The 22,125-nt window shown below is 34.7% G+C and overlaps 1 protein-coding gene across 10 annotated transcripts in view; it reads left to right on the forward strand.

Annotated features, from left to right (window-relative positions):
* The window catches only part of SPOCK3 (SPARC (osteonectin), cwcv and kazal like domains proteoglycan 3), a 318,573-nt gene that overhangs the window by 287,347 nt on the left and 9,101 nt on the right, over positions 1 to 22,125 (forward strand). For all 10 annotated transcript variants that reach the window (XM_080591794.1, XM_080591793.1, XM_080591796.1 and 7 more), the window contains 2 exons: positions 8,843 to 8,962; positions 19,830 to 20,051. In XM_080591794.1, the coding sequence (XP_080447920.1) occupies positions 8,843 to 8,962; positions 19,830 to 20,051 (342 nt within the window). The remainder of the gene's footprint in view (positions 1 to 8,842; positions 8,963 to 19,829; positions 20,052 to 22,125) is intronic.

The raw sequence follows: 22,125 nt of genomic DNA on the forward strand, positions 1-22,125 counted from the left end.
AGAGATAATTATGGGACGCTGTCAGTCTTGATCTTGAAAGGAAGAAAATGTCCTGACTTTATACCAATGCTGTACAATGCTTTCAGGAAGCCTTGAAAATGAATTTGGAAAACTACCTCATCTTTGGGAATGGGTTGGCTGGAAAGCTTTCGCCACTAAAATGATTGCTGTTCTATCCCTATTTGATACTTTTGGTATCTTATATTATATGAAATATTAGATTCAAAGGAATACAAAAAAAGTTATGGGCATGAAAAAATCTTGAAAGATAACATATTATAGTGGACTGCCCCCTTGCTATTTTTTTTTTTGCTATCTAGCTTACTAAGTGTGCAATTTACAAATTAACAATATAATCCTCAGAAATTAATTGCTCAAAAAAGCAGAGCATGATGAGAAATTATAACCAACACTTAAGGTTAGTAGTAGTTAGCAAAGGAAGCCATATGTATTGACTGCCCTCTAGAAAATAAATTAACAAATTACACAGTAGAGTTGGGATACTTCTGACAGATTAAGGAATTACTATCATCTTATTTAATTACAATGCTTTAGGAAGTTTACGTATTTTAAGTTGAAAATAGTATTTTAGCGCATAAATTCTGTATTTTGTAGTTACTACTATTTTTTCTGCACTCAGAAGTGGTCATTATATTTAAATCTGGAGTCTTTAAAATTGTGAGGACACAAGAAAATCAGTTTTATTTTTTGAAAATGTAATTTAATTGAAATCATTTTAAATTTTATGAAACATTAATCATGCGCAGAATGTCTGTATGGAACATTAATTTGAGACAGTAGGAATAAGCAGCTGCAGTTCCCTGATATGGTATCTACAGCATTTATATTAATTATCTCATAACAGAGACTAACTGAAGTAGAAAATTCATTATGTTTAGTAAAATAGTAAGGAAATCAGAATGCTTTTATTCATTAATTTCAAGGTATCTTCCTAAAATCATAGGCCCTAGAGGTAACAGATGGCTAATAAACTCCATCAGCTTATAGAAATGGAAATATATATATGAAGCTTTTCAATTTACAACTTTTTTTTTTTTTAAGTTCGGATTTTACACATGGGACTGTGAAAAGATAACTTAAATGATTGTCCCGTCCTTTAGTTATGAGCTTGAAGGGCTTTTTGTCCTTCAGACAAATATATTGTGTTTTGGCAAACGCATTTATCTTTACCATAAATTGTGCTTTGCATTTGTGACAGAGATGATACTGAGGTAGAAACGCTGCTATTTATTGCAGGAATTGTTAGACCATTGGCCTACTTCTGGTATTCTTAGACGTTCAGAGTCCCCAGATGAGGACTAACCCTTAGTCTGGAGCCTGGCATTTTCAGTTTGAAGAATCAGTTACTTAGGGTTAAATTCACAAACGTGTGCAGAATGGAAGCCTTACAGAGCACTAATTCTGGGTAGGTGTCTTTTATATAATGTTCCAGTTTACTTTAATAGATGCTGTGTTTAAAGGCAGCACTGAATTCTAATGCCAGTATTAGGGTTACCATATTTTCACACTGGGCTCTCTGGAAAAGAAATACATTTATATGCACTACTGGATGTGAAGTTTATCAGTGCATCTCAGGGGCATTAGATTTACTGTTCAGCCATACAGTAGTACCTGAATGGTAGGTAATGCATTGAAAGAGCATCAGGCTCTCTAAGCATCAGCTGTGAAGTGCTCTAAATAAGCATTCTCACCATTGAATTGGAATTGCTGCTATAACCAGTATCTGGATGTCTAGCAATCCTGGACAGCTGGGTGCGATCTCCAAGTTACAGCATGGAAAAAATGCTCTTGTACTTTTGGGAGAAAACAGTTTAGAGTTATGAGATTGTAGTATATTGTTGATTTTAAAGAGGGATAGTCTTCTGTATAGTGAGGAACCTTCATGTGAACGGCACGATAATCACAGGACACGAATGACTGGACACTGCCCTAAGCAACCTGGTGTAATTAGACCTGCTTTTAGCATGGCTAAATGACTTCTGGAGTTCAATTCCAGCCTAAATTATTCTGTGATCATCTGTAATGATTCCAAGACACAGAGAAAGCTGGGATGATCAGAAGTCTTGCTTTAGTACACACTCTTTGTTAAATTGCCCATCTCAGGTAGGAGTAATTCCTAGTTCGCTGTAGGAGGGTGTTGATGTTATCCTGTTTTTTGCATTGTCCATGTGTTCTCTGTAAGTTTACTTTTTGTTATTTTATTATGTACATGAATCTCTAAATATAGTCCTGCCTGAATGCATGAGATTGTATGTGCTGGGGATACTTCTTTTGCAATTGTAGATATGTGTACCTTGAAACACCTGATGGCGTTGTGGTAAGCACAAACATATCATGTGGTAGCCAAGTACTACATTCTGCCTTGGAATTCTGCCTTCTTTCAGGGCAAGGTTCTTCATATCTCACTCTGAAACAAAGGTTAATCTTTCTTCCACAACTTAATCCCATTGGCTGCTAAAACTTTACAGTCAGTAAATCGTAATTTTCAGGCTAACTGGCCATTAGCAGATTTGGGAGCAGAAGAGAGTTATGGTATGATCCGTTATGTAAAGACTTAAGAAAAATTCTGGCTGTGGGACACAGAAGATAGATCAGTGGATCAGTTTTACACTCAAAATACCATTAAATTGTATTTTAATAATTTCTTTAGGTTTTTATAGCTTCCTTCACAATTGTCAGGCCTTCTGTTCTTAGATTTTAATTTTGAACTGAAGTCTGCTGCTGAAAATGTAGGTGAAAGTATCTCTTCCCAAAGTAGACAGAGACACAGGTTCTGTCTCCAACCTCATGGTGCCCTGCATTATTGTGAATGATGCTACATAGTGTGGGGTGTGTTTATCACTTTTTTTTTTCCAAATCACGTTTTGACCCTTCATTTAACAAAAATTACTCCATAATGCAATTATGTGCTTTTTATGTGCTCTTTAATGTGCTTTTGTCAACATAGTAATGATTTACACTTGTTGAATTACAGATAATTTTATGTGTGTGTATACCTATATAAAAAGTGTATACTGTTAAATTACCTTATTTTCTGTTATGTCAGAAAGCTTAAAACTGGTTTAAATATGTTAGAGAATTCAATTCACTACATTAGTCCCAAAATATGTTCTGCATGTGTTTATAGCTTTCAGTAGCACTATTTTTACTTCTTCATCAATTAGCTTGAGTTGAAGGCACTGAAAGAACATATACTGATTAGCATTTTCACATATTCTGCTTCCAATCAGTAAATTATATTCAAATGCCAACACAAATTGTAATATTTACTGTATGTGAAAACAAATTGAACAGTTGGTTCCACCTAATATTTAAATAATATTTATTATAAAGAAAGACATTTCTGGATTGGGTACCTACAAGTTTTCAGATCTGGTCATGTTTTTGCATAGCCATGTAAGTTGTTTTTAAAGGACAGTCAGTTTTTATTACTTCACATGATAGGAGACTCCAGTAACCTTTGAGCTGGTGACTTCATTTTACCCCATACTAATTCTCTTAATGGCTGCTAGAATTGATTGTAATAGCAGGAATCCCTTACATTGGCATTAGACAAAAACAGAAGTACTTCCTGGCAGGTTCCTGAGTGGATTCATGTGATTTAATATGCATTTTTTGATTACTGTCTAACCTTTTATGACCTTTACTGTCTGTCTTTCACCATTAAAGATTCATCTCCTAGTCTATCAGGTGAAATAATAGTCTGAATAGATCTGAATTACTTCATCATGACCTATTTTAAATCAGCACAGATCAATGCATACAATGTTTTCAGCAACATGTATCTTTTCAAGTTGATCACTGGGAAGAAAAGTCCCTAAACATATTCTAAAGTGCATTAATTAATACAATTTTTCATAATATAGCATAACCTTGAGCAAGCACATTTCATTGGTGAATAGCGTTCTAGTGAACAGAGCATTAGGCTGATCGCCTTTGCTAGAGAGTACAATGTTTATTCACAAGCATCCTTGTGGCTGGTGCTGTACTGAGACAAGCTAAATCAAAACCAATTTAGATGTTTTCAGTAATTATACCTGATTTTTTTGTGACCTAAAGATTTTACCTAAGGATAGCTTAGAGTTAGTTTGTACAGCCCAGGGTTACTTTGTGCAGCCCAGCTTCTCTGAAAAAAAATTATATATATATATATATTTGTTTGTAACTGTGATAATGTCTCAGTGTTATTTGCCACTTCTCATGACTTTCAGAAAGCTACTTCTTAGACTGAAGTGTTTTTTAGGTCCGTTCATCTGAATGTTTGTGGAAAGCTGAAAAAAACCTTACTGATCTGTTTCTCAGTGGGAATTCTTTATTTTACTATTTTAAAGATTATTTTGCTGCTACTTTCCTTTTTACATGTCAGTATCACAGAAAGGTTCTTACATGTCATAGAATTATAGAATCAAAGAACGTCAAAACAGGAACAAAAATTTGAAATGTGGTTAAGTCATTTTAGAAATTATTAAGAATCTTCAGTTTGTCTGTATATGTATGGCTGATATCCTGTCTCCCAAACGGATATGGTAACCTCTAACTGTAGACATTTCTGTACTACTTTAAGGATGTTTCCCCCCCACTAATACCCTGTGCTGAACCCAATGATCTTTTGACGTCCCTTCCAACCTCGGCTGTTCTGATTGTATTGATTCTATGTGTTCCTTACGTACTTATATAAATCTGTTTTCTGTTCCGTCATTTTCCAGTATAAAATATCATGTTCTGATAAGGTCTCTCTTTTTTTTTTTTTTTAAAATCTTTTAATTCTCATTATAGGATAGTATTGGCCTTTTTTCCCTGCAAGCACTACATATATACATATATATACACACATCTTATGAAAATAATTCTTATATATACATATATAAATAAATATTGAAAAGCATTTCAGAAACATAAAACAATCTTATGAAAATAATTCTTATATATATACGATTCTTATTGATTAATGTATATATACGTATATATACAATTCTTATATATATACATATATATATATAGGAATTATTTTCATAAGATTGTTTTATGTTTCTGAAATGGTTCAATAAATATAACATAATAGAATATTTAGAGAGGATCATATGCAGGAGTAACCGTAAAAGTGAATGAATACTGGCAGATACAGTGAATTAACCTTAAGTAATTCCACCAAAACCACCTAACAGGCATCATAAAATGAGAAATACGTTCTTAATTTTCTTCTGCTGCTATTTTAGTCTTAGCATAGCTAGATCTTGAAAAGCGTTCTGAAAAACAGGAAGTATACTGAAATCTGAAATTTAATTTTTCAATGGAAAATTCCAAAGTAGAGAAAAGGGGAGAGGGGAAGGAGGGAAAACAAAAAAAAAAAAAGAAAAAAAGAACAAGAAAAAAAAATCTCTCGAGTCAAAGTAAAATTGCATGATTGGTTAGTGGTTATTTAACTTACTCAAAATTTCAACATATTTTAAGCATCCCCTGGAAATGAAATGATTGATAGAAATTTTCATGGCAAAAATTCTAATTTGCTGGCTGGTTCTACTATTTAAATCTTCTTCTGGGATGTTAGTAAATGAAATGAATGTTCTTTGATAAAAAAAAAAAAAAGTGATACTCAAATATTGAAATATTAGATGTTGTTCTAAACCCATGATTTAACTCATCGATGAGAACACTGTTTGTCCATGTAAATTATTAAGTGTGCAGATCAGTGTAATTCTGCTGCATTTCTCATGTATATTTCACATACAGAAGACATCTGCTTTTACTTGACATATTAGAAGTGTCATGAACTGAAAATTCACTGTGCATTTAAATTGGTAATACAGTAAATGTAATTACCTGCTGTGTTGAGAGCTGACTCCAGCACTTGAGTAGCTATGGGGTGTAAAATAGGCAAATGATAGTTATAATCAACTTGTTTTGCATTGCCTTGATTTTTGAAGATGATCTATTCCCATGATAAAATTATCAAAATAATTAAAATTAACCAAAAAATACGATAGTTTTCTCGATCTTTGTTTTGATATAGAAACCATAATTTAAAGCATCAACCAAAGTTTGGGAAAAAAGGTTATTAGAAGTTGAAGTTGGAAGAATGCCCCTAATCTGAGATCTGATATGGGATGTGTGTGATGCCCAAAATGTGCTGTAGGTACATTCCATTTTGAAAGGAATATAATTCACAAGAGCACAGAAAATTACATTTTAGGTCATATTGTACGTGGCAGTGGCTAGTACCAGATGTTGAAACAGCAAGCCATATCTTATTCTTATACATAGTCATTAAAGAAACACTCTTTGCTTTTATTAGTGCTTAATGAGTTTAGGAGATGATTATCTTCAGTATGTCTTATGTATCTGGTTCTGCAAAATGGAGGATTCATACATTATCTCCATCATGCAATTGTCATGTGCTACTTTCTGTTAATATTGTTCAATCTGAGCTTTTACTTATAGCTGGCACTCCCTCATGTGCTCTTATATGCATATATGTGTGTGCGTGTGTGTGAGAGAGAGTTCTGAGAAACATGCTCATATGCTGCCTCTGAGTAGGACAACTCAGAATCAGAGGTTAATCAACACAGCACTGCACATGGACAAGTTAGACGAAGATGAAAAGAGCCAGGTCAGTGCACCACACTAATGTAGCTGTGCTGTTTCTGGGACTTGTGGTATTGTTACACAGCATTGTGCAGAGTAGATAAATGGAAGTGGTTAAATAGCAGGCTAGATACCCCTAATGATTATGCTTTATTCCAAACCCTTTGATTCAATTGTAAAAGTCTTTCTGTTAAACCCAGGGAGGGTAGTTAGAGGAGAAAACAACATTATGCTATTTCTGCTGTAATGAGAGGGGAAATTAAAAAGGGGCAGGGTGTTCCAAGTTAATGTCAGATTCTTTATGCTAGCCTGTCAGCTGGTGCAAGAGTGGTAAGGGAAGGTGTCGTTGTTGTAGCAAGTGTAGAAGTCCCATGAGTTTGAATTATGATGTGGAGTCTTGGCTCGGGAGACCACTTTCATCTGGTTGTCACAGTATGACAGTTTTGAATATATATGCCTGTGGGTCGTTAACAATTTTTTTCTCAGTTCTCTATTGAATTATCTGAAGAAAAAAAAATGGTTCCAGTACACAAGAAAAAAGCACAATATGGGTTTAAATAAAATGTCAGTTTGTTCATAATATATGCAAATGTATGTATATATTCCACCTAAGTCTTTCATGGAGAGAATCAAAGTCCTAAGAGAGATGTTTTAAGCAAAGGATGAATAAACAAGTGCAGGGATGCCTGCTGTTTTAAAGGCATTGACAGTTGTTGACATAATGACATGTTTCAATCTTACTCAAATAAAAATAGGTGTTTCACAGTGTTTGATTTAATAAAGTGTGCTGAAGGCAATATCACCAAACATTATAGATTGCTACATAATAAAGGTAAAGCAAGTTGAACTAGAGATTTATTTTCAAGAACATTGCTGTGAAGCTTTGCTGCCTTAGGTTACAAGCTTCTCAGGTTGTAGCTTAGTCAGTTACTAGCAGACTCGGAAAATGATCCTGTTTTAGAATATGGACTATAGAATAGAATATTTCAGTTAGAAGGGACCTTCAAAAATAATCTAGTCCAACTGCCTGACCACTTAAGGGCCAACCAAAGATTAAGACGTTACTAAGGGCACTGTCCAAATGCCTCTGAACACTGACAGGCATGGGGCATCAACCACCTCACTGGGAAGCCTGTTCCACTGTTTGAGCACACTCACAGTAAAAACATTTTTCCCAATGTCCAAGTCTGAACCTCCCCTGGAGCAGTTTTATGCTGATATCATTTGGAAACTACACCTGTTGCCAAAAGTTGGTGGAGGTATTTTGTTACCTAGGGAAGCAATTCATCCAATGCCTTTTTGCTAGTTGCCTTCCTGCTGCTTTTGCAGTCTTCCAGGTTCTATTACTTCTCTCACCTTCTCCCAGCTTCTCTCAAACACCTGAAATGGGAAAACAGATTTCTGGAATGGATATTTCCAAGCACACCTTTTCTTTGCCATCTTCTCGAGCAGCTTAGTAGGCTTTGTGTCTGCACAGCTCTACTACATGTCTCTTCTGCTGGCCGCAGTACTAACTACCAGTACTGTACAACACTTCAGCCAGTCTGTTACCTGTCTGTAGCTCTTGATGCTACAGATAGCCTCTTCAATTTTGTGTGCTTTTTCTGCCTTTGCTGTTTCTGGTCAAAGCCATCCTTTTGATCACCAATGTGTCGCACTGTTGCCTGTTATAGTTATGTGCTCATGATCCTTGGCTCGCAAAACTGTGTTCAATCAAATAAGCTTTCAGTACACTTTTGAAGGACCGTATCTGTCAACCCTGTTTCCTCTTTTCACACTCCAGTGTAGGGAATCAAGTGGGGTGTTCCTGCATTATCTGTCTAAATCTCCAATGTGTTTTGGTAGGGCTGACTGTACTATTGCCTCAATAAACATAACAATGAACCTCTGTCCTGGGACTCTGTCATGCAACCTCTACATCCCACTACAGCAGGATGTGAAAATATCTGTATTAGAACTAGTTGTTTGCAGTAGTTTGAAAGGGATATTGTTATTTTATATATTGTTGATGATATTGATGTATAATTGCATTATACATCATAATTTTATTTTTGAGGACCCCAATTGGGCTTTGAAGGCCTAGGCTAAATAATGAAAGTAAATTTTATGAAGGAAAGCAAGCTGTGGAACAAACATGTTTATATTATTTTACATGTGCTACGTTCTTGAAGCATAATTTGAAAAGTTGTATTTGGCACTCAGGGGAAAAGCATTTAACATTTTGCATTTTGTTTTCCAGTATGCAGTGACCTCGAATTCAGGGAGGTTGCAAACAGGTTGAGAGACTGGTTTAAGGCGCTTCATGAAAGTGGAATTCAGAATAAGAAGACTAGGATTATTCAGAGGCCTGAAAGAACCAGTAAGTGATTTCTACTTATGTTATTTGGTGATCCCTTTGAAACTTTTCCATACTTCTGTATTTCTGTTGCTAATACTTGCCTTACCTATGTGTGTTTTAAAGAGGCCATACCTTTGTGCTTTCCTAAGGTTAATTTTGTATTTATGAAGCAAACCCATATGGCTTAGTAAGGATATATGATGTTAACTTTAAACTTTCAAAGCTGTTTGGCAAGACTTTTACTCATAGAAAATATGTGGCAGCTACCAGTCACAAAGCTATCATTTAAACCTTTATGTATGTGAGAAAATGAGGGGGAATGGGCTAAAGTTTTGCCAGGGGAGGTTCAGGTTGGATATTAGGAGGAATTTCTTTACTGAAAGGGTTGTTAGGCATTGGAATAGGCTGCCCAGGGAATTGGTTGAGTCACCATCACTGGAAGTCTTTAAAAGACGTTTAGATGTAGAGCTTAGTGATATGGTTTATTGGAGGACTTGTTAGTGTTAGGTCAGAGGTTGGACTCGGTGATCTTGGAGGTCTCTTCCAACCTAGATGATTCTGTGATTCTGTGAAAAGTGACAGTAGATATGTGCTTGATAATTAGCTAAATAATTAGCTTGATAATTAGAAAAAAGAAAAGAAACAAGTAGGGGTTTTGAGCAACTTTTTCATAGAGAAAAGGGAGTTGCAGAATGGCTAGCCATGAGAAATAATATAGGAGCTCTAATTATGTGTGACCCATGATTGCTAGTTGATGTCACTATAAGTACTCGTACAGAAAAACACATGAAAAGGAAGCTTGTATGTAAAAAGCAATTTTCAAAGATGTACTTCGTATTGGAAAAGACTAAGGAGTACTAATGAATTTGAAACAGTAGGGGGAATAATTGTTTTTTAAATATCACAAATATGTAAACAGACTTTTCGTTGTAGAAAACAGTAAAGTTTTTGAAAGGTTTTTTAAAGTTTTAAAATATAGTTATCAAATTTGTTTAAAATAGCAAATTTATTTAAAATGTGCAATATTAGTTTTAAGAGCGACAACCTACTCTGGAGGAGAGTCAAATTAGATTTTGTAAGTCTTAAAACTCTACCTTACGTTCATATGAAGAGCAAACTATGAATTCCTCCAGAGAACAAATTTCACAGAACTTGGCCACCACTGGCTGATTACTTTAATTCCTTCATTATTAACATTTTAAGTGTTTGAGACATTTTAGCTTTTGCCTGATTGCTATTCGTAGCCAGCCCCCCCCCCCCCAGTTTATTTATTTGTTTTAATTGGAGTCATCATTTCTTTTTGTGATTTTTTTCATGATAAAATTATAATTCTGTAAAACACAACTAATTAAAGATGATTCTGTCTTATCTGGGAATTACTTCTCTTACCACTGAGAAAAAACTCTTTCTGAAGTATGGTGGTAATGCAAGAATGTTAGGTGGTAGTATAGGGATGTTACTTTTTCTTGATCTTGAGAAAAACATATTAAGAAAATATATTTCCAGTTTATGTTCTGGATGGTGCACATAACTGCCATGTGTTGTTCTTCTCATCCAGTAATGAAATCAACAGAAATACAAACTGTAAAGCTCATTAAATAAGCTTTTACTGTGTGGTAACAATAAAAAAAAAAAGTATCTAATAATATAGCTAATGTTAGCTCATCACTCAGTTAAAGCTCAGCTCTAGCATCGAGTACTTTTATGTACCTGTACATTTTATACTCACATTTGTTTTATAATTTGTTTGCTAATTTTTATTTTATAATCAAAATTATGGACTGTATTTAGACTAAAGATCTAAGACTTTTAATAGGTGTGACTCTAAAAGTATGAGTCCTTTACATTTTTGGACCTTGTGAAGTTTTTGACGTAGGAATCTGTTGTATGTTCAGGCTGGTTGGTTTGTTTTCAAACTTAAGTGGTCACAGAATAAAACAGTGAAGTTTGGAAGATTGAATATTTTTTACCTAATATAGATTTTATGTCTAGTACATCCTAAATGTTCATGTTTATGAACAAAGAATATTATGTTCAATGCAGAAAATAATAACCATGTGCTTGGATTATGTAGATCAAAGCAGTTGTGAGATACCTGGGTGTGTTTAACATAGGTTGGTCAATTGCATAAAACTTTGGTCTGGGAAGTCTGTGAGTATTCACTTCTGTAGCAAATATTATGATCCAATTCAAAACGTTAGTGTCTGTGGGGATCTTTCCTACCTGACTTGATCTTATAAAGGAATCTTTCTAAGGCAGGTAGAGAGATTTATTTGCCATTAAAAGCCTTTAGAAGAGGATCTTATCTTCAAATACAATTATTGCAATTGAGGGAAAAAAAAGTTTCTGGCCCAGTTTTCAGAATTTCCTTTTGGGAAGCCTTCATAGTCATGAATTTTTCTCCTTTGACATTTTAAAGAATTCACACATGGTTTACAGGTAACTGAAATTCAGGAACGATTTAGACTGGATCCCACCCTACCAATTTTTTGAGAGGCAAAAATGGTTGATTTGGATGGCTAAGAATAGTCTTTTCAGGGCTCTTTTTATTTGACAGGTAAGGAAGTAAAAGGTGTGGAAAAGTCTGTTTGTGTTGCACTACAGTATTTAAACTCCCTGTGAACATGGTACTGTCAGAAATGTTTGACTGACACTTGTAACATGGTACCAGAAATCAATCACAAATATCTAGAATGTAGTACAAAATATTAATTCAAGACAAAGCTGGTTTTAAATTTGGCTTTCTGTTTTGAGGAATTATACCTCATCAACCTTAAAACAGAGATAGCATTGTTATAAGAATGTTGAGAAGTTTGCTAATTGTTATAGGAATGCTAGGTTGGAAATGTGGAGTTGTGATGATAGGCTTTAGCATGTTTGTTTTCTTTTTACTAAAATGAGCCAAATCAAATTTAAGAAAATGCTTTCATGTTAGGTGTTCAGATTGCCTAATATTTTCTTCTTTTGGACAAAATTGCAGAGTTTCACAAAGACATTTGAACAATGACTATTCAGAGTGTAGTTTTTCAGTACTACAATCAGTTACTCAAATTGCTTATATCTAATTGTGAAACAAATGTTTTCAAATATAAATGATCCTATTTTCTTGATATTTATTCAGTTTTATAGTTGGCCAGTACTTACTTGATCTAATTAATTTGACAGTCTACTGACTGACAAACTGACAAACTGGCAAACTGACAGTCCTTCTGTAGACAGAAAGGGATTGAATGAATATACAATCAGTATTTCATGGTAAAATATTGGTATTTCAATTGGTATTACCTTTTTGGATTTAGGGATATAAAAACTGTTTAAAAACTGATTTGGTTAATGCAACTCTGTATTTTTTCTGTTTTCTGTACATTTCTGACCTTGAAAGCTCCTCATTTTGAGGCAGCAAAAGATACTGTAATTAACAACATTCCTGTGGTTTAGAAGAAAATACTGGATCTCTATGTCCCTGTAAAAACACAAACTAAAAATGAAAAAGAATGATAATCATTCAGCATGGTAATATCCTTTCTAATACCATTAATAAATTCTTACAGTTGTTTGTCAAGAGCTAACTCTGAAGGAGTATCCCTAAAAAAAGTTGGTCCCTCAAAAGTTGGTCTCCAAAGTCTTAGTGGGTCCATAACACCAGGCGTCTTAATTTCTAAGTGCATCAAGATTAAACAGAGTCCGCCCCCTCTTTTAGGGTTGTGTGACAGCTTGGTCTAGAAGCAAATGCAAAGAACTTCTTAATTATGTATTAGCATATGAATCTTAAAGAACTACACAGAGGAATAGCTACAACGAAAAGATACCTGAATGCAACTTCCCCATTCAAAGTCCTAATCATTCCAACAGAACCCTGGACTTGTTTGTTCCCATTGGGAAGTTAAAAATCTGTCATGGCACCCTTTCTTCCAGGCTGCCTTTTATTCTTGTCATAGTTCCTTCCTTGCTGAGAAACCATTCTGCATTTTAAAAAGCAATTTGTGACATCCTTTCTGGTTGTCTGTTTGCATTTATTTTTCTTCCTTTTTCAGTCTCTCTGGTGGCACTTGGAACAGTATTTATTAAAAGACTCAGTCCTTCTGCCCAAGGTAGATATGGTGAAAGTTGATTGTGCCTTGCTAGTACAGTTCAGAGTTGTTTCACCTATTAAATGCTCCACATTTATGGTTACAATCATGGTTGGTATTTCTAAACAGCCCAAACAATAGTATTTAAGTTGATGTTCTTTTAGAGGCATCAATATTCTGATATCAAGTTAAAAATATAAGGTGCCTACATTGTTGTGTTTTTACCAAGTTACACAGGTTTTTTTGACTGACACATTTTTTTTGTCTGAATCTTACTAGTTATGCAAACTATTATATTTCTAATAATTAATAGCATTTTATTTCCAAAATCCCTTTTGTGCTCAGGTGTATTCTGATTGTATGTCTCTAGAAGGATCATTATTATAAATGCTATATAAAACCTTAAATCTTGTCCTCAACCCATTTATGGTCTAACTAGATGACACAAAAGGGAAAAGAACACTTTACCCCCATTCTACAATAGTACCCCCATTATTATTCCCTTGTGGATGAGAAAATAGAGTTGAAAAAATAGGTGAGATTTTACTCATCTATATAAAGATTTAAAATAATTACTGTATTTCTGTACTAATTTTGTGTGATAAAACTCTAGGGAATTAATCCATCAAATGCAAAGCACAAAAATACCATAGTCCCATAAGTATTTCAGTTAACAGGCAGTCTATTTCTGAAGAATACTTGTGTTCCTTGTGTTAAGAGATGAAGGACCAGAGGCTACTGATAATAGGGTATCTTCTTATGGCTTGGTAATAGTATGATTATTTGGATTCAAATACACTAATACTTTTGTAAATAACAGAAAAAATATAAGTCTGAAAGAAAATTACTTGCAAATGGCTCGTCTAAAATTAGTATGGAGAGATACTATTACACTGGAATTGTCAAATATCCTTATAAGCTCAAAGCAAGAAAAGACTAATTTTGTAGAGAAAAGTGAAAATAAAATCAATAATTTCAGATATTACTTGGAGGTTTTTACTTTGTTCTGACTATCTGAAGTTCCTCATTGAAGAAGAGACATGACACAGCTGTCATTATGCAGAGATAAATTAAATTTCCCTGGTTGTCTTTACTGAAGCATATATAGAAACCCCAATGTACAGACAGAACTGGTAAACAGAACAGTAAACTACTGCTTACTGCTCTCTGTAGTCTCCCATACAGTCACTGTATAGTTTTAAGAGATAAAAAGATTATAGTTTTAAACATCACTTTTGATGTCTTGAAAATCCTGACTTACTGAGAATTTGGCTTCTTTCAGAGATTATCTCAGACAATGTCCAATATCCCCTACTGGAAAGTTCTACAGGCTGGCAGACTGAATCATACTATCTGAACTGCATCACCTTTTCTGGAAGGAATAGGTTCTTCTAGTGACTATCTGAATTTTCAGGTTAGCATACTCAGAAGTACATATGAGCAGGAATTTTAAATTAATCCACCTTCACCTAAAATTAAGAATTTGAATGAACTAAATTTGTATTGTTGGCTGACATTTTATTTCAACTCAGTCTTTTGTACAGGATTATCCCTGTACACAATGAAACATCCATAGATGCTTATTTTAGCATTTTATTTTAATTCTCCCTCCTCAAGTATCTTTTCCTTAACAATCACTTCATTAATAAAATGGCCCGTCTGATATGATGTTCCACAGAATACATTTAATCCATGCTGTCAACCTGTTACAAATGGTAACACCCCCCCCCCCCACCCAGAGAAGGAGAGACTTCAGGATGCAACCTTTTGCAAATGTTTAAGGGACTTTGCAGCTGTGCTCTATTTCTTTCCCATCCACAATTCGATGCAAAATGAGAGTCAATTTCCCTAGGCATATCATAAGACCTTTGGTACTTTCCCCATGTCTTGCATTAATCCTTGCTCTACTCCTATCTGTGTAATCACAGTGAGTAGACAGGTGACAGAGTACTATGCCTGATGCTATCTCTTGGGCTAGTATGGAGCCAGATGACTCTCAGCTAGATCAGCATTTTAGTGAGCAGCAAATGTGACAGAAAGCATTCACATCTGCTTAATCGTCCCCAAAGTTAGTCCTTCTAGCTCTAGTCTGTCCTGATAAAACTACATTGGGAAAGAAAAGCTTTTCCCAGCTTTTGCACTGTAGGCCTCAGCTGTGAGATTTTGTTAACTGAAAGTTTTCTAATAACCAAGATGGTAGACAAATCCATCACAAGTGCAAGACCTTTTTGCTATGCAGCTTGCAAGCTGAACAAGTAAAGGCCATGATCTAGATGGCAGTTTGCACTCTAGCATAGAGTACACGTGTGTTTATTTACATGTGATTTGTCAGTGCCTTTCATTATGCTCTACAGTGAGCTGATAGCAGAAAGAATCACACTGTTTACTTCTCTTGGTATGTATAAACAACTTTTATATAAAGCAGTGTGTGAACCATATGTATATATGCTATTTCAATTTCCACATAAACAGTGACAAAAGCTATCTTCCTCAATGTACGCAAAGATTTATTACTTATGAGTGTAATAACCAGGCAAACAATATTTTTACCTTGAAAAGCATATTATGTTTACTAAGTTGAAATTCTCCGCTGAAAAATAATCAAAAACATAGGAGCATTTCTCTCTGTTCCTTTTGATGTAATGTTTTGAATGCTAATATGGAAGCCATGGATGAGGGGTGCGTTTCTCAATAATATTTCCCTTGGGATTGTTTTGGCTGAGGAAGGAAGCTTATGCTGGTACTTCACATTTTCTAAATCAAGTTCTCTTGCAGTATATGCATTAGGTGAAATTCAGCTAAACCCTTAATACTTCTTCTATTCACTTTCACTGACTTTCGACAATGTTCAGAAATAGCTGCATAAAAGCCCACTTCATTAGCATATATGGAAATAGATTTCACATAAGCGGTTAAAATGAGAGAGAAAAAAATCTTTCCCCTAATTCAGATATCTGAGCAGCAATTTTGCTCTCCTCAGTGTGATGTCATGATACTTAACATCAGCAGGAATGAACTGTTATCCTTTTACTGTATTAATTCTTCCCCTTTACTTTCTTCATTTTGTTTTGTGTCACAACTGTGAAAAATGCATAAGAACATTCTAGTTGGCTCTCAAGTGATAATATATGTTGTCTATGATTTGGGGCAATTAATTTCTGAGTTCTGGGTCACCTGATGATATTGTCTCTCATGTCATAGAATCATAGAATGGTTTGGGTTGGAAGGGACCTTAAAGATCATCTAATTCCACCCCCACTGCCAAGGGCAGGGACATCTCCCACCAGACCAGGTTGCTCAAAGCCCCAGCCAACCTGGCCTTGAGCACCTCCAAGGGTGGGGAGTCCACAGCTTCTCTGGGCAACCAGTTCTAGTGCCTCACCACCCTCACAGTAAAGAATGTCTTCCTAATATCTAATCTAAATCTACTCTCTTTTAGTTTAAAACCATCACTCCTTGTCCTATCAGTGCAGTCCCTGACAAAGAGTCCCTCTTCTGCTTTCTTGTAGGCCCTGTTTAGGTACTGGAAGGAAACAGTGTCAAAACATGTCAGCAGATGTTTAGCTCTAGATATGTATTTAAGAGCTCTGCTAACTCTTTTTCTCAAGTATATCACCTTCAAGAGTGAGAGGTGTATTAATTTCTCAATATTATAGTTGAGGAAGAAAGTCATTACTGATTATCCTAAGTTTGGCCAATTACTTAAAGGTTCTTAAAGGTTGAACCAAAAATTTGACTTCAACACAGTAATCTCTTAACAGTTGGTACTATGAACATGGAACTCAGGATAATGACCTTTATGTGTTTTCACCATTCTGGAGTAGGTGGACAATGCCATTTTAAGTCAAACGAGGGTCATTTTTTCTCTGTCAACACGTGCCAGGCCTACCTCTGAAGTACTTTATCAATTTTTATTTATTTCACCTAAAATAATATTCGACCTAGATTTCAGACTTCCTTCACTACACTGCAGTGATTGATGGTCAAGAAAGTTTGCCTTGTTTCACTTTGCAAAATAAAAGCAGAGATGCTATTTTCTCTATTTAAAACACTAAATACTACAGTTTGTAAATACCACAGAAGAGAAAGAATTTAAAAAGAACAACTTTCAACTAAAAAAACCAAAACACTACTTTCAAGGTAAAGTATGATTAGTTTTTGAAGTGATTACATGATACAGTTATCTGGTAGAAAGCTAGACCCTGTAAACCACAATGCTTTTTTCCAGTACATGATGCTATTTAATAGATAGGTTATCAGAGCTTTAATATGAGTAAACTTTATTTTTCAGACTTCGAACTAACACAAGAAGGTTGTTGTATGAAATTTTGTTGTAAATCCAGTGAGACATCACTACTAGACACTTTGTTAAAATCTAAAACCTATGTAGAAATGAGAAAATTTTGAGGAATGAGAATAGAAAATGAATTTAAATCAGTAGATAATGCTAATTTAGGAAATCAAGAAAAAAGTCACGAATAAACTATTTTGCAGACATATAATATCATTCCAACTATAATTTAGTGTTGCATGAAACGTTTGAAATGTTCAATGGTCCTTCACTGTGCTTCTGATCAATGTATTCTTCTTAGGGCAAAATTTGAACCAGACAAATAGACATAAAATAAGCAGTAAGCAGAGTGTTCGTTTGTTGTTGTTTTCCTTAGAAGAATTTATTAAACATATAACACCAGCTTCTAGTATCCTAGAAGACAAGATACTTAAGGATTTGAGCATTTCCAACAAGGACCACAAATACTGCATCTCAAGCAAGAAAGTGCTACCTCTTTCCGTAAACCCACACTTAAAATTCCACATGCTGATAAACTCTTCTGCACAATTATCTACTTTCATCCACAAGATCCATCCCTGAATGCACGTTTGAAGTGGCTTGTGTCTTACCTTCCATTCTACCTTCCATTTATTCAAAAAAATCTGTGTCTTCTCCTCATGGTTGCTCTTTTTCCGCAACTTGTCTTAAAGTTTGGTGAGCTGGCCAGAATTCCAAAATCTGAAAAATTTTGTGAGCACAACAATAATTCCTCCCTTCATACAGGTACACAAAAGGCAGGATAGGAAAGAGTATGTTTGATATCAAACCCTTTCTGAATCCAAGGTGGAGGATCTGTAGCTGAAAGCATGACTAGCAGAGGAAAGCGAAGTACCTGAGAAGTGTTAAGAGGCCTTCAGAAACAGAGCCTTAGAGGTAAATAATGTTATACTGAACATTCATCCTTAGAAAAAATGTTTTAAGGTGGAGGAACCTCCCAGGATTTTTCAAACCAGAAACACTTGTTAAATAATTTTGATGTCTTTTACAGATAAAGCTGAAAAACACATGCACTAGTATGTCCTTATCCATTCAGTCTGGTCCTGTCTGTCTCCGCTCTTCATAATCCACAAGAAAATAATTTATTTTGTCTTAGTGTCCTTTGGTTGAATGCTTGACAGTGTTTTTACATTGTGGTAAACACATCAAGAAGATCAATACTGAAGGGATTCTTTAAGGGATTTTTTCTTCCTCTTGTCAAGCAGAAATAATAATGAATGCAACAGGGAGCAAGATTAACTTAAGCAAAAGGCATCGTTAATTTAAGATTCCTGGGGACAGGGAGTTTATGTGGTTGTCTTAGTTTCACAGGGAATTTTCCTTTCTGAAATAAATGGTTGTTCTACCATAGCCTGGCCATTTCCACAGATGTATATATATGAAGAAAAATCAATTGATTTCCAAACCTAATTTCTGAGTTACACAGTTTGACCTGTTTTAGGAATAGGGCCATTTTCCAGATTTCTTCGTTGTCTTCAGAACAACAACTAAGAAAAGCAGGCTTGATTTTAACAGTAGTAGATGCTAGGAATTCATAATCATGTATCTCATTTTTTAACTGCTCAGTTTTAGCTGGAAAGTTATTCTAGTAGAGTAGTATTCAGTATTTTAGTAGAGTAGTATTCAGTAAGGACTAAATCTTGTTCTGTATTAGGATATATATTCAACTGCTTGTCCACATGCACCATAAGCCCATGGTAGGATCCGTGGCACATGAACAGGAAAAAATGTGTTTTTACACGCAGTTTTTATCTGCATGTGTGAGAGACCTGGCAGTTTCTGAATTTCCCTTCCATGTCCATATGCAAGTCTGCTTGTACTTTACAGTTGGTGCAGGACATGAGATCTGAGATCTGCCTACAGGGATAATTAATTCAGCCTGTTCCTCATGGTCCATTTACCAAGGAACAATTTAAGGAAGATGCAAGCTGTTTGAGTAGATCTGATACTGGCAGGAGGCAGCTCTTATTGGTCACCTTGTCTATGGTCTCCTGAGATGTGCAGTACATCAGGTAAAGATAAAAGGAAGAAAAAGGTGGAGTCCAGTGAGTTACTTGGGATTCATTCTTTTCTTAGTTCTGTACACATTGTAAGCCACTTAAGTGTCGCTCCACTCTCCTGATTTATAATATCACTAAATTTCCTCAACATAATTATTTTCCAGAAAATCATAGTGGATCATTTATTACTGTACATAATATGCGTGCTATAGGCATAATGTTTGACAAGAAGACTCATATTTCTAAATGCTTTGAGACTGATAGTAAAATTAATTTTAAGCAGGTTAATTTAATGATTTTTTTAAATAAAGCTGACATATAATTTATACACAGTATTTCAGTAGCGTGCACTGCTTATGTACTCTAACTATGTACCACTGAAGCAATTTCCATGATACAGCATTCTTGTATGGCGGCTGAGCTCAGCACATGCTTTGTCTTTCCTGTTATCTGATTTATTTATTTATTTTTATTTTTTTGCCTCCTAGGATTTGATACCAGCATTTTGCCAATTTGCAAGGACTCCCTTGGCTGGATGTTTAACAGGCTTGATACGAACTATGACTTGTTGTTGGACCAGTCAGAACTTGGAAGTATTTACCTTGACAAGAATGAACCATGCACAAGGGCATTCTTCAATTCTTGTGACACGTACAAGGACAGTTTGATATCTAACAATGAGTGGTGCTACTGCTTCCAAAGACAGCAAGGTAAAAGATGGGAACAACCTGCATATGTATGTGACTGATCTTTTAATAGTGCTCTATCTTTTTCTTAACATAGTAAGATGATTACAGTGAACTACAAGCTTTTAAATGCTGTATCATGAATCTTTGTAAAGGTTTCTGATCTACCTTAAATACCTAACAAGAAGACAAACAAACAAAGAAACAAACAAAACAAACAAAAAACACAAGTTAAATGAAAAGCTAGCCAGAAAATCAGAGATTCTAAATAAAGTGCAAAACAGTGGCTAAAGCTTTTACAGCAATATTGTTTTTCATGCCAACTTTCAGTAAGTATTGCAGAGGAAGGAGATCAAAATAAAGAACAACATTACTTTTATGTTATTTCTTTCCCTATCTACTTCGCTTATATTGTAAAATAAGCCCTTTTATTGCTAAACTAGGGCATCTTAATGTTCTATTTTGTAAACCTATTAAAATAACTGAATTAACATTATGGATAAAAAAAAATCGGTCATTTGGACCTAAAACTACTTGAGTTTTTCTGCCTAGATGAATCTCCAGCAAATGTCCTGATGTGATTCAGTTAAACAAATTAACACAACATATAAGCATCATTTTTCTGAGGATCATATACCAATTTTAGATCTAGGTGAGTCATAGCATAAATTATATATTCAAACCAGTAGTAATGAATTAATGAATTTCCTCATCAAATATTGGCTGAAAATAGACAGAACTGCCAATTCATTTTTCTTACTAACATGAGAGAGATTTTCAAAGGAATAAATAGCAACTCAGGACCAAAGTTCTGCTGATAATCAGTAGAGGAGATAAGACTGATTTGGTGGAAAGTTTCAAAGTCATTTCAGCGTATTTGAAAATTTTAATCTAATTTTTTGAATCTCACTTGTGACATTAAAACTTTCACAATAAATCCCCATTATCACTCTATATTCATTGTTTGTCTCTGATTTCTGTGGAAATAAAGATTTTTATCATGCTACACCATCTGTAAATCTGAACAAAAATAAATATGTACTTCCCTAGGTATATACTAACTGCCATCTTTTATGTGGTAATTTTGCCTTTTAAAAGTTAACATTTAATCTTTTAACACACCTTCATTGTTTTATAGTAGCACAATATTTTGGCTTCCATTTTTATAAGCAGTGTACTGCTACCAGAATTAGTCAATAAAACACTACCCAAGCAAAATTGTTTTTAAAGTAAATAACATAATGTGTTTTGTTTGGTTGTCTTTTTAAAACAAACAAACAAAAACAACCCACAATCATTTCAGCCGAATATATAAACACCCTTATTCTTTGGGGGACAGCATAATTCTTTTCAATTGTCAAAGAAAGTACAGCACATAAAATGTTGTTTAATACTGTCCAGGGTTCTAACACTAGTTGGCTGTTCTACCTGATCCTTGCAATGTGTGTAGAGTATAACCTGGATATTAAGAAAACACTTCCATAAATTAGCTTCAACTAATTTTACATTCTTTTATTTTCTAAAATGCCTTCTCACGTGTACTGCTACAATCTGATGATGGTATAAAGCCTGATCTAAACACTACTGTATTATATTAATGGTACTCCAGTGGCTAAAAAAAATGGAACCATGCTACCAGTGACACCGACTCTCCACATTGCAGAATCCAAAATTGTCAAACTTTTCCTTGCTTCTTTTCTCTTGTTTCCTCCGTCTTTCCCATCATATAAAACAGATATAAAACAGATTAGATAGCTTTTGAAACCACGGTGTGTCTGGGTGTGTAGTGAAGAAGTATCATCAATGTTGTAAATAAAGTGAAATCTTATTCATTGCGAAGTCCTGGCTATCCTTGCACAACATGAGCTCCATCCCTCTGAATTAACACTGTCAACAAAATCTTTTTTTTTTTTTTTCTGAAGGTGTAAAGAGAGAAAATGCTTATAGTTTTCTTTTGTTATTTCTTGTTTTCATGCACAACTGTCAGACTTCTTGCACAACTGTCAAACTTCCTAGTATGCGTGACCCACTGAATTCTCTAATCATAATTGTAGCATTCTGCTAAATCTTTTAATATCTTCATATTTGGCTTTTACTT

This window comes from Anser brachyrhynchus (assembly GCF_964034855.1).
Source record: "Anser brachyrhynchus genome assembly, chromosome: 4".
NCBI classification, from domain to species: Eukaryota; Metazoa; Chordata; class Aves; order Anseriformes; family Anatidae; genus Anser; species Anser brachyrhynchus.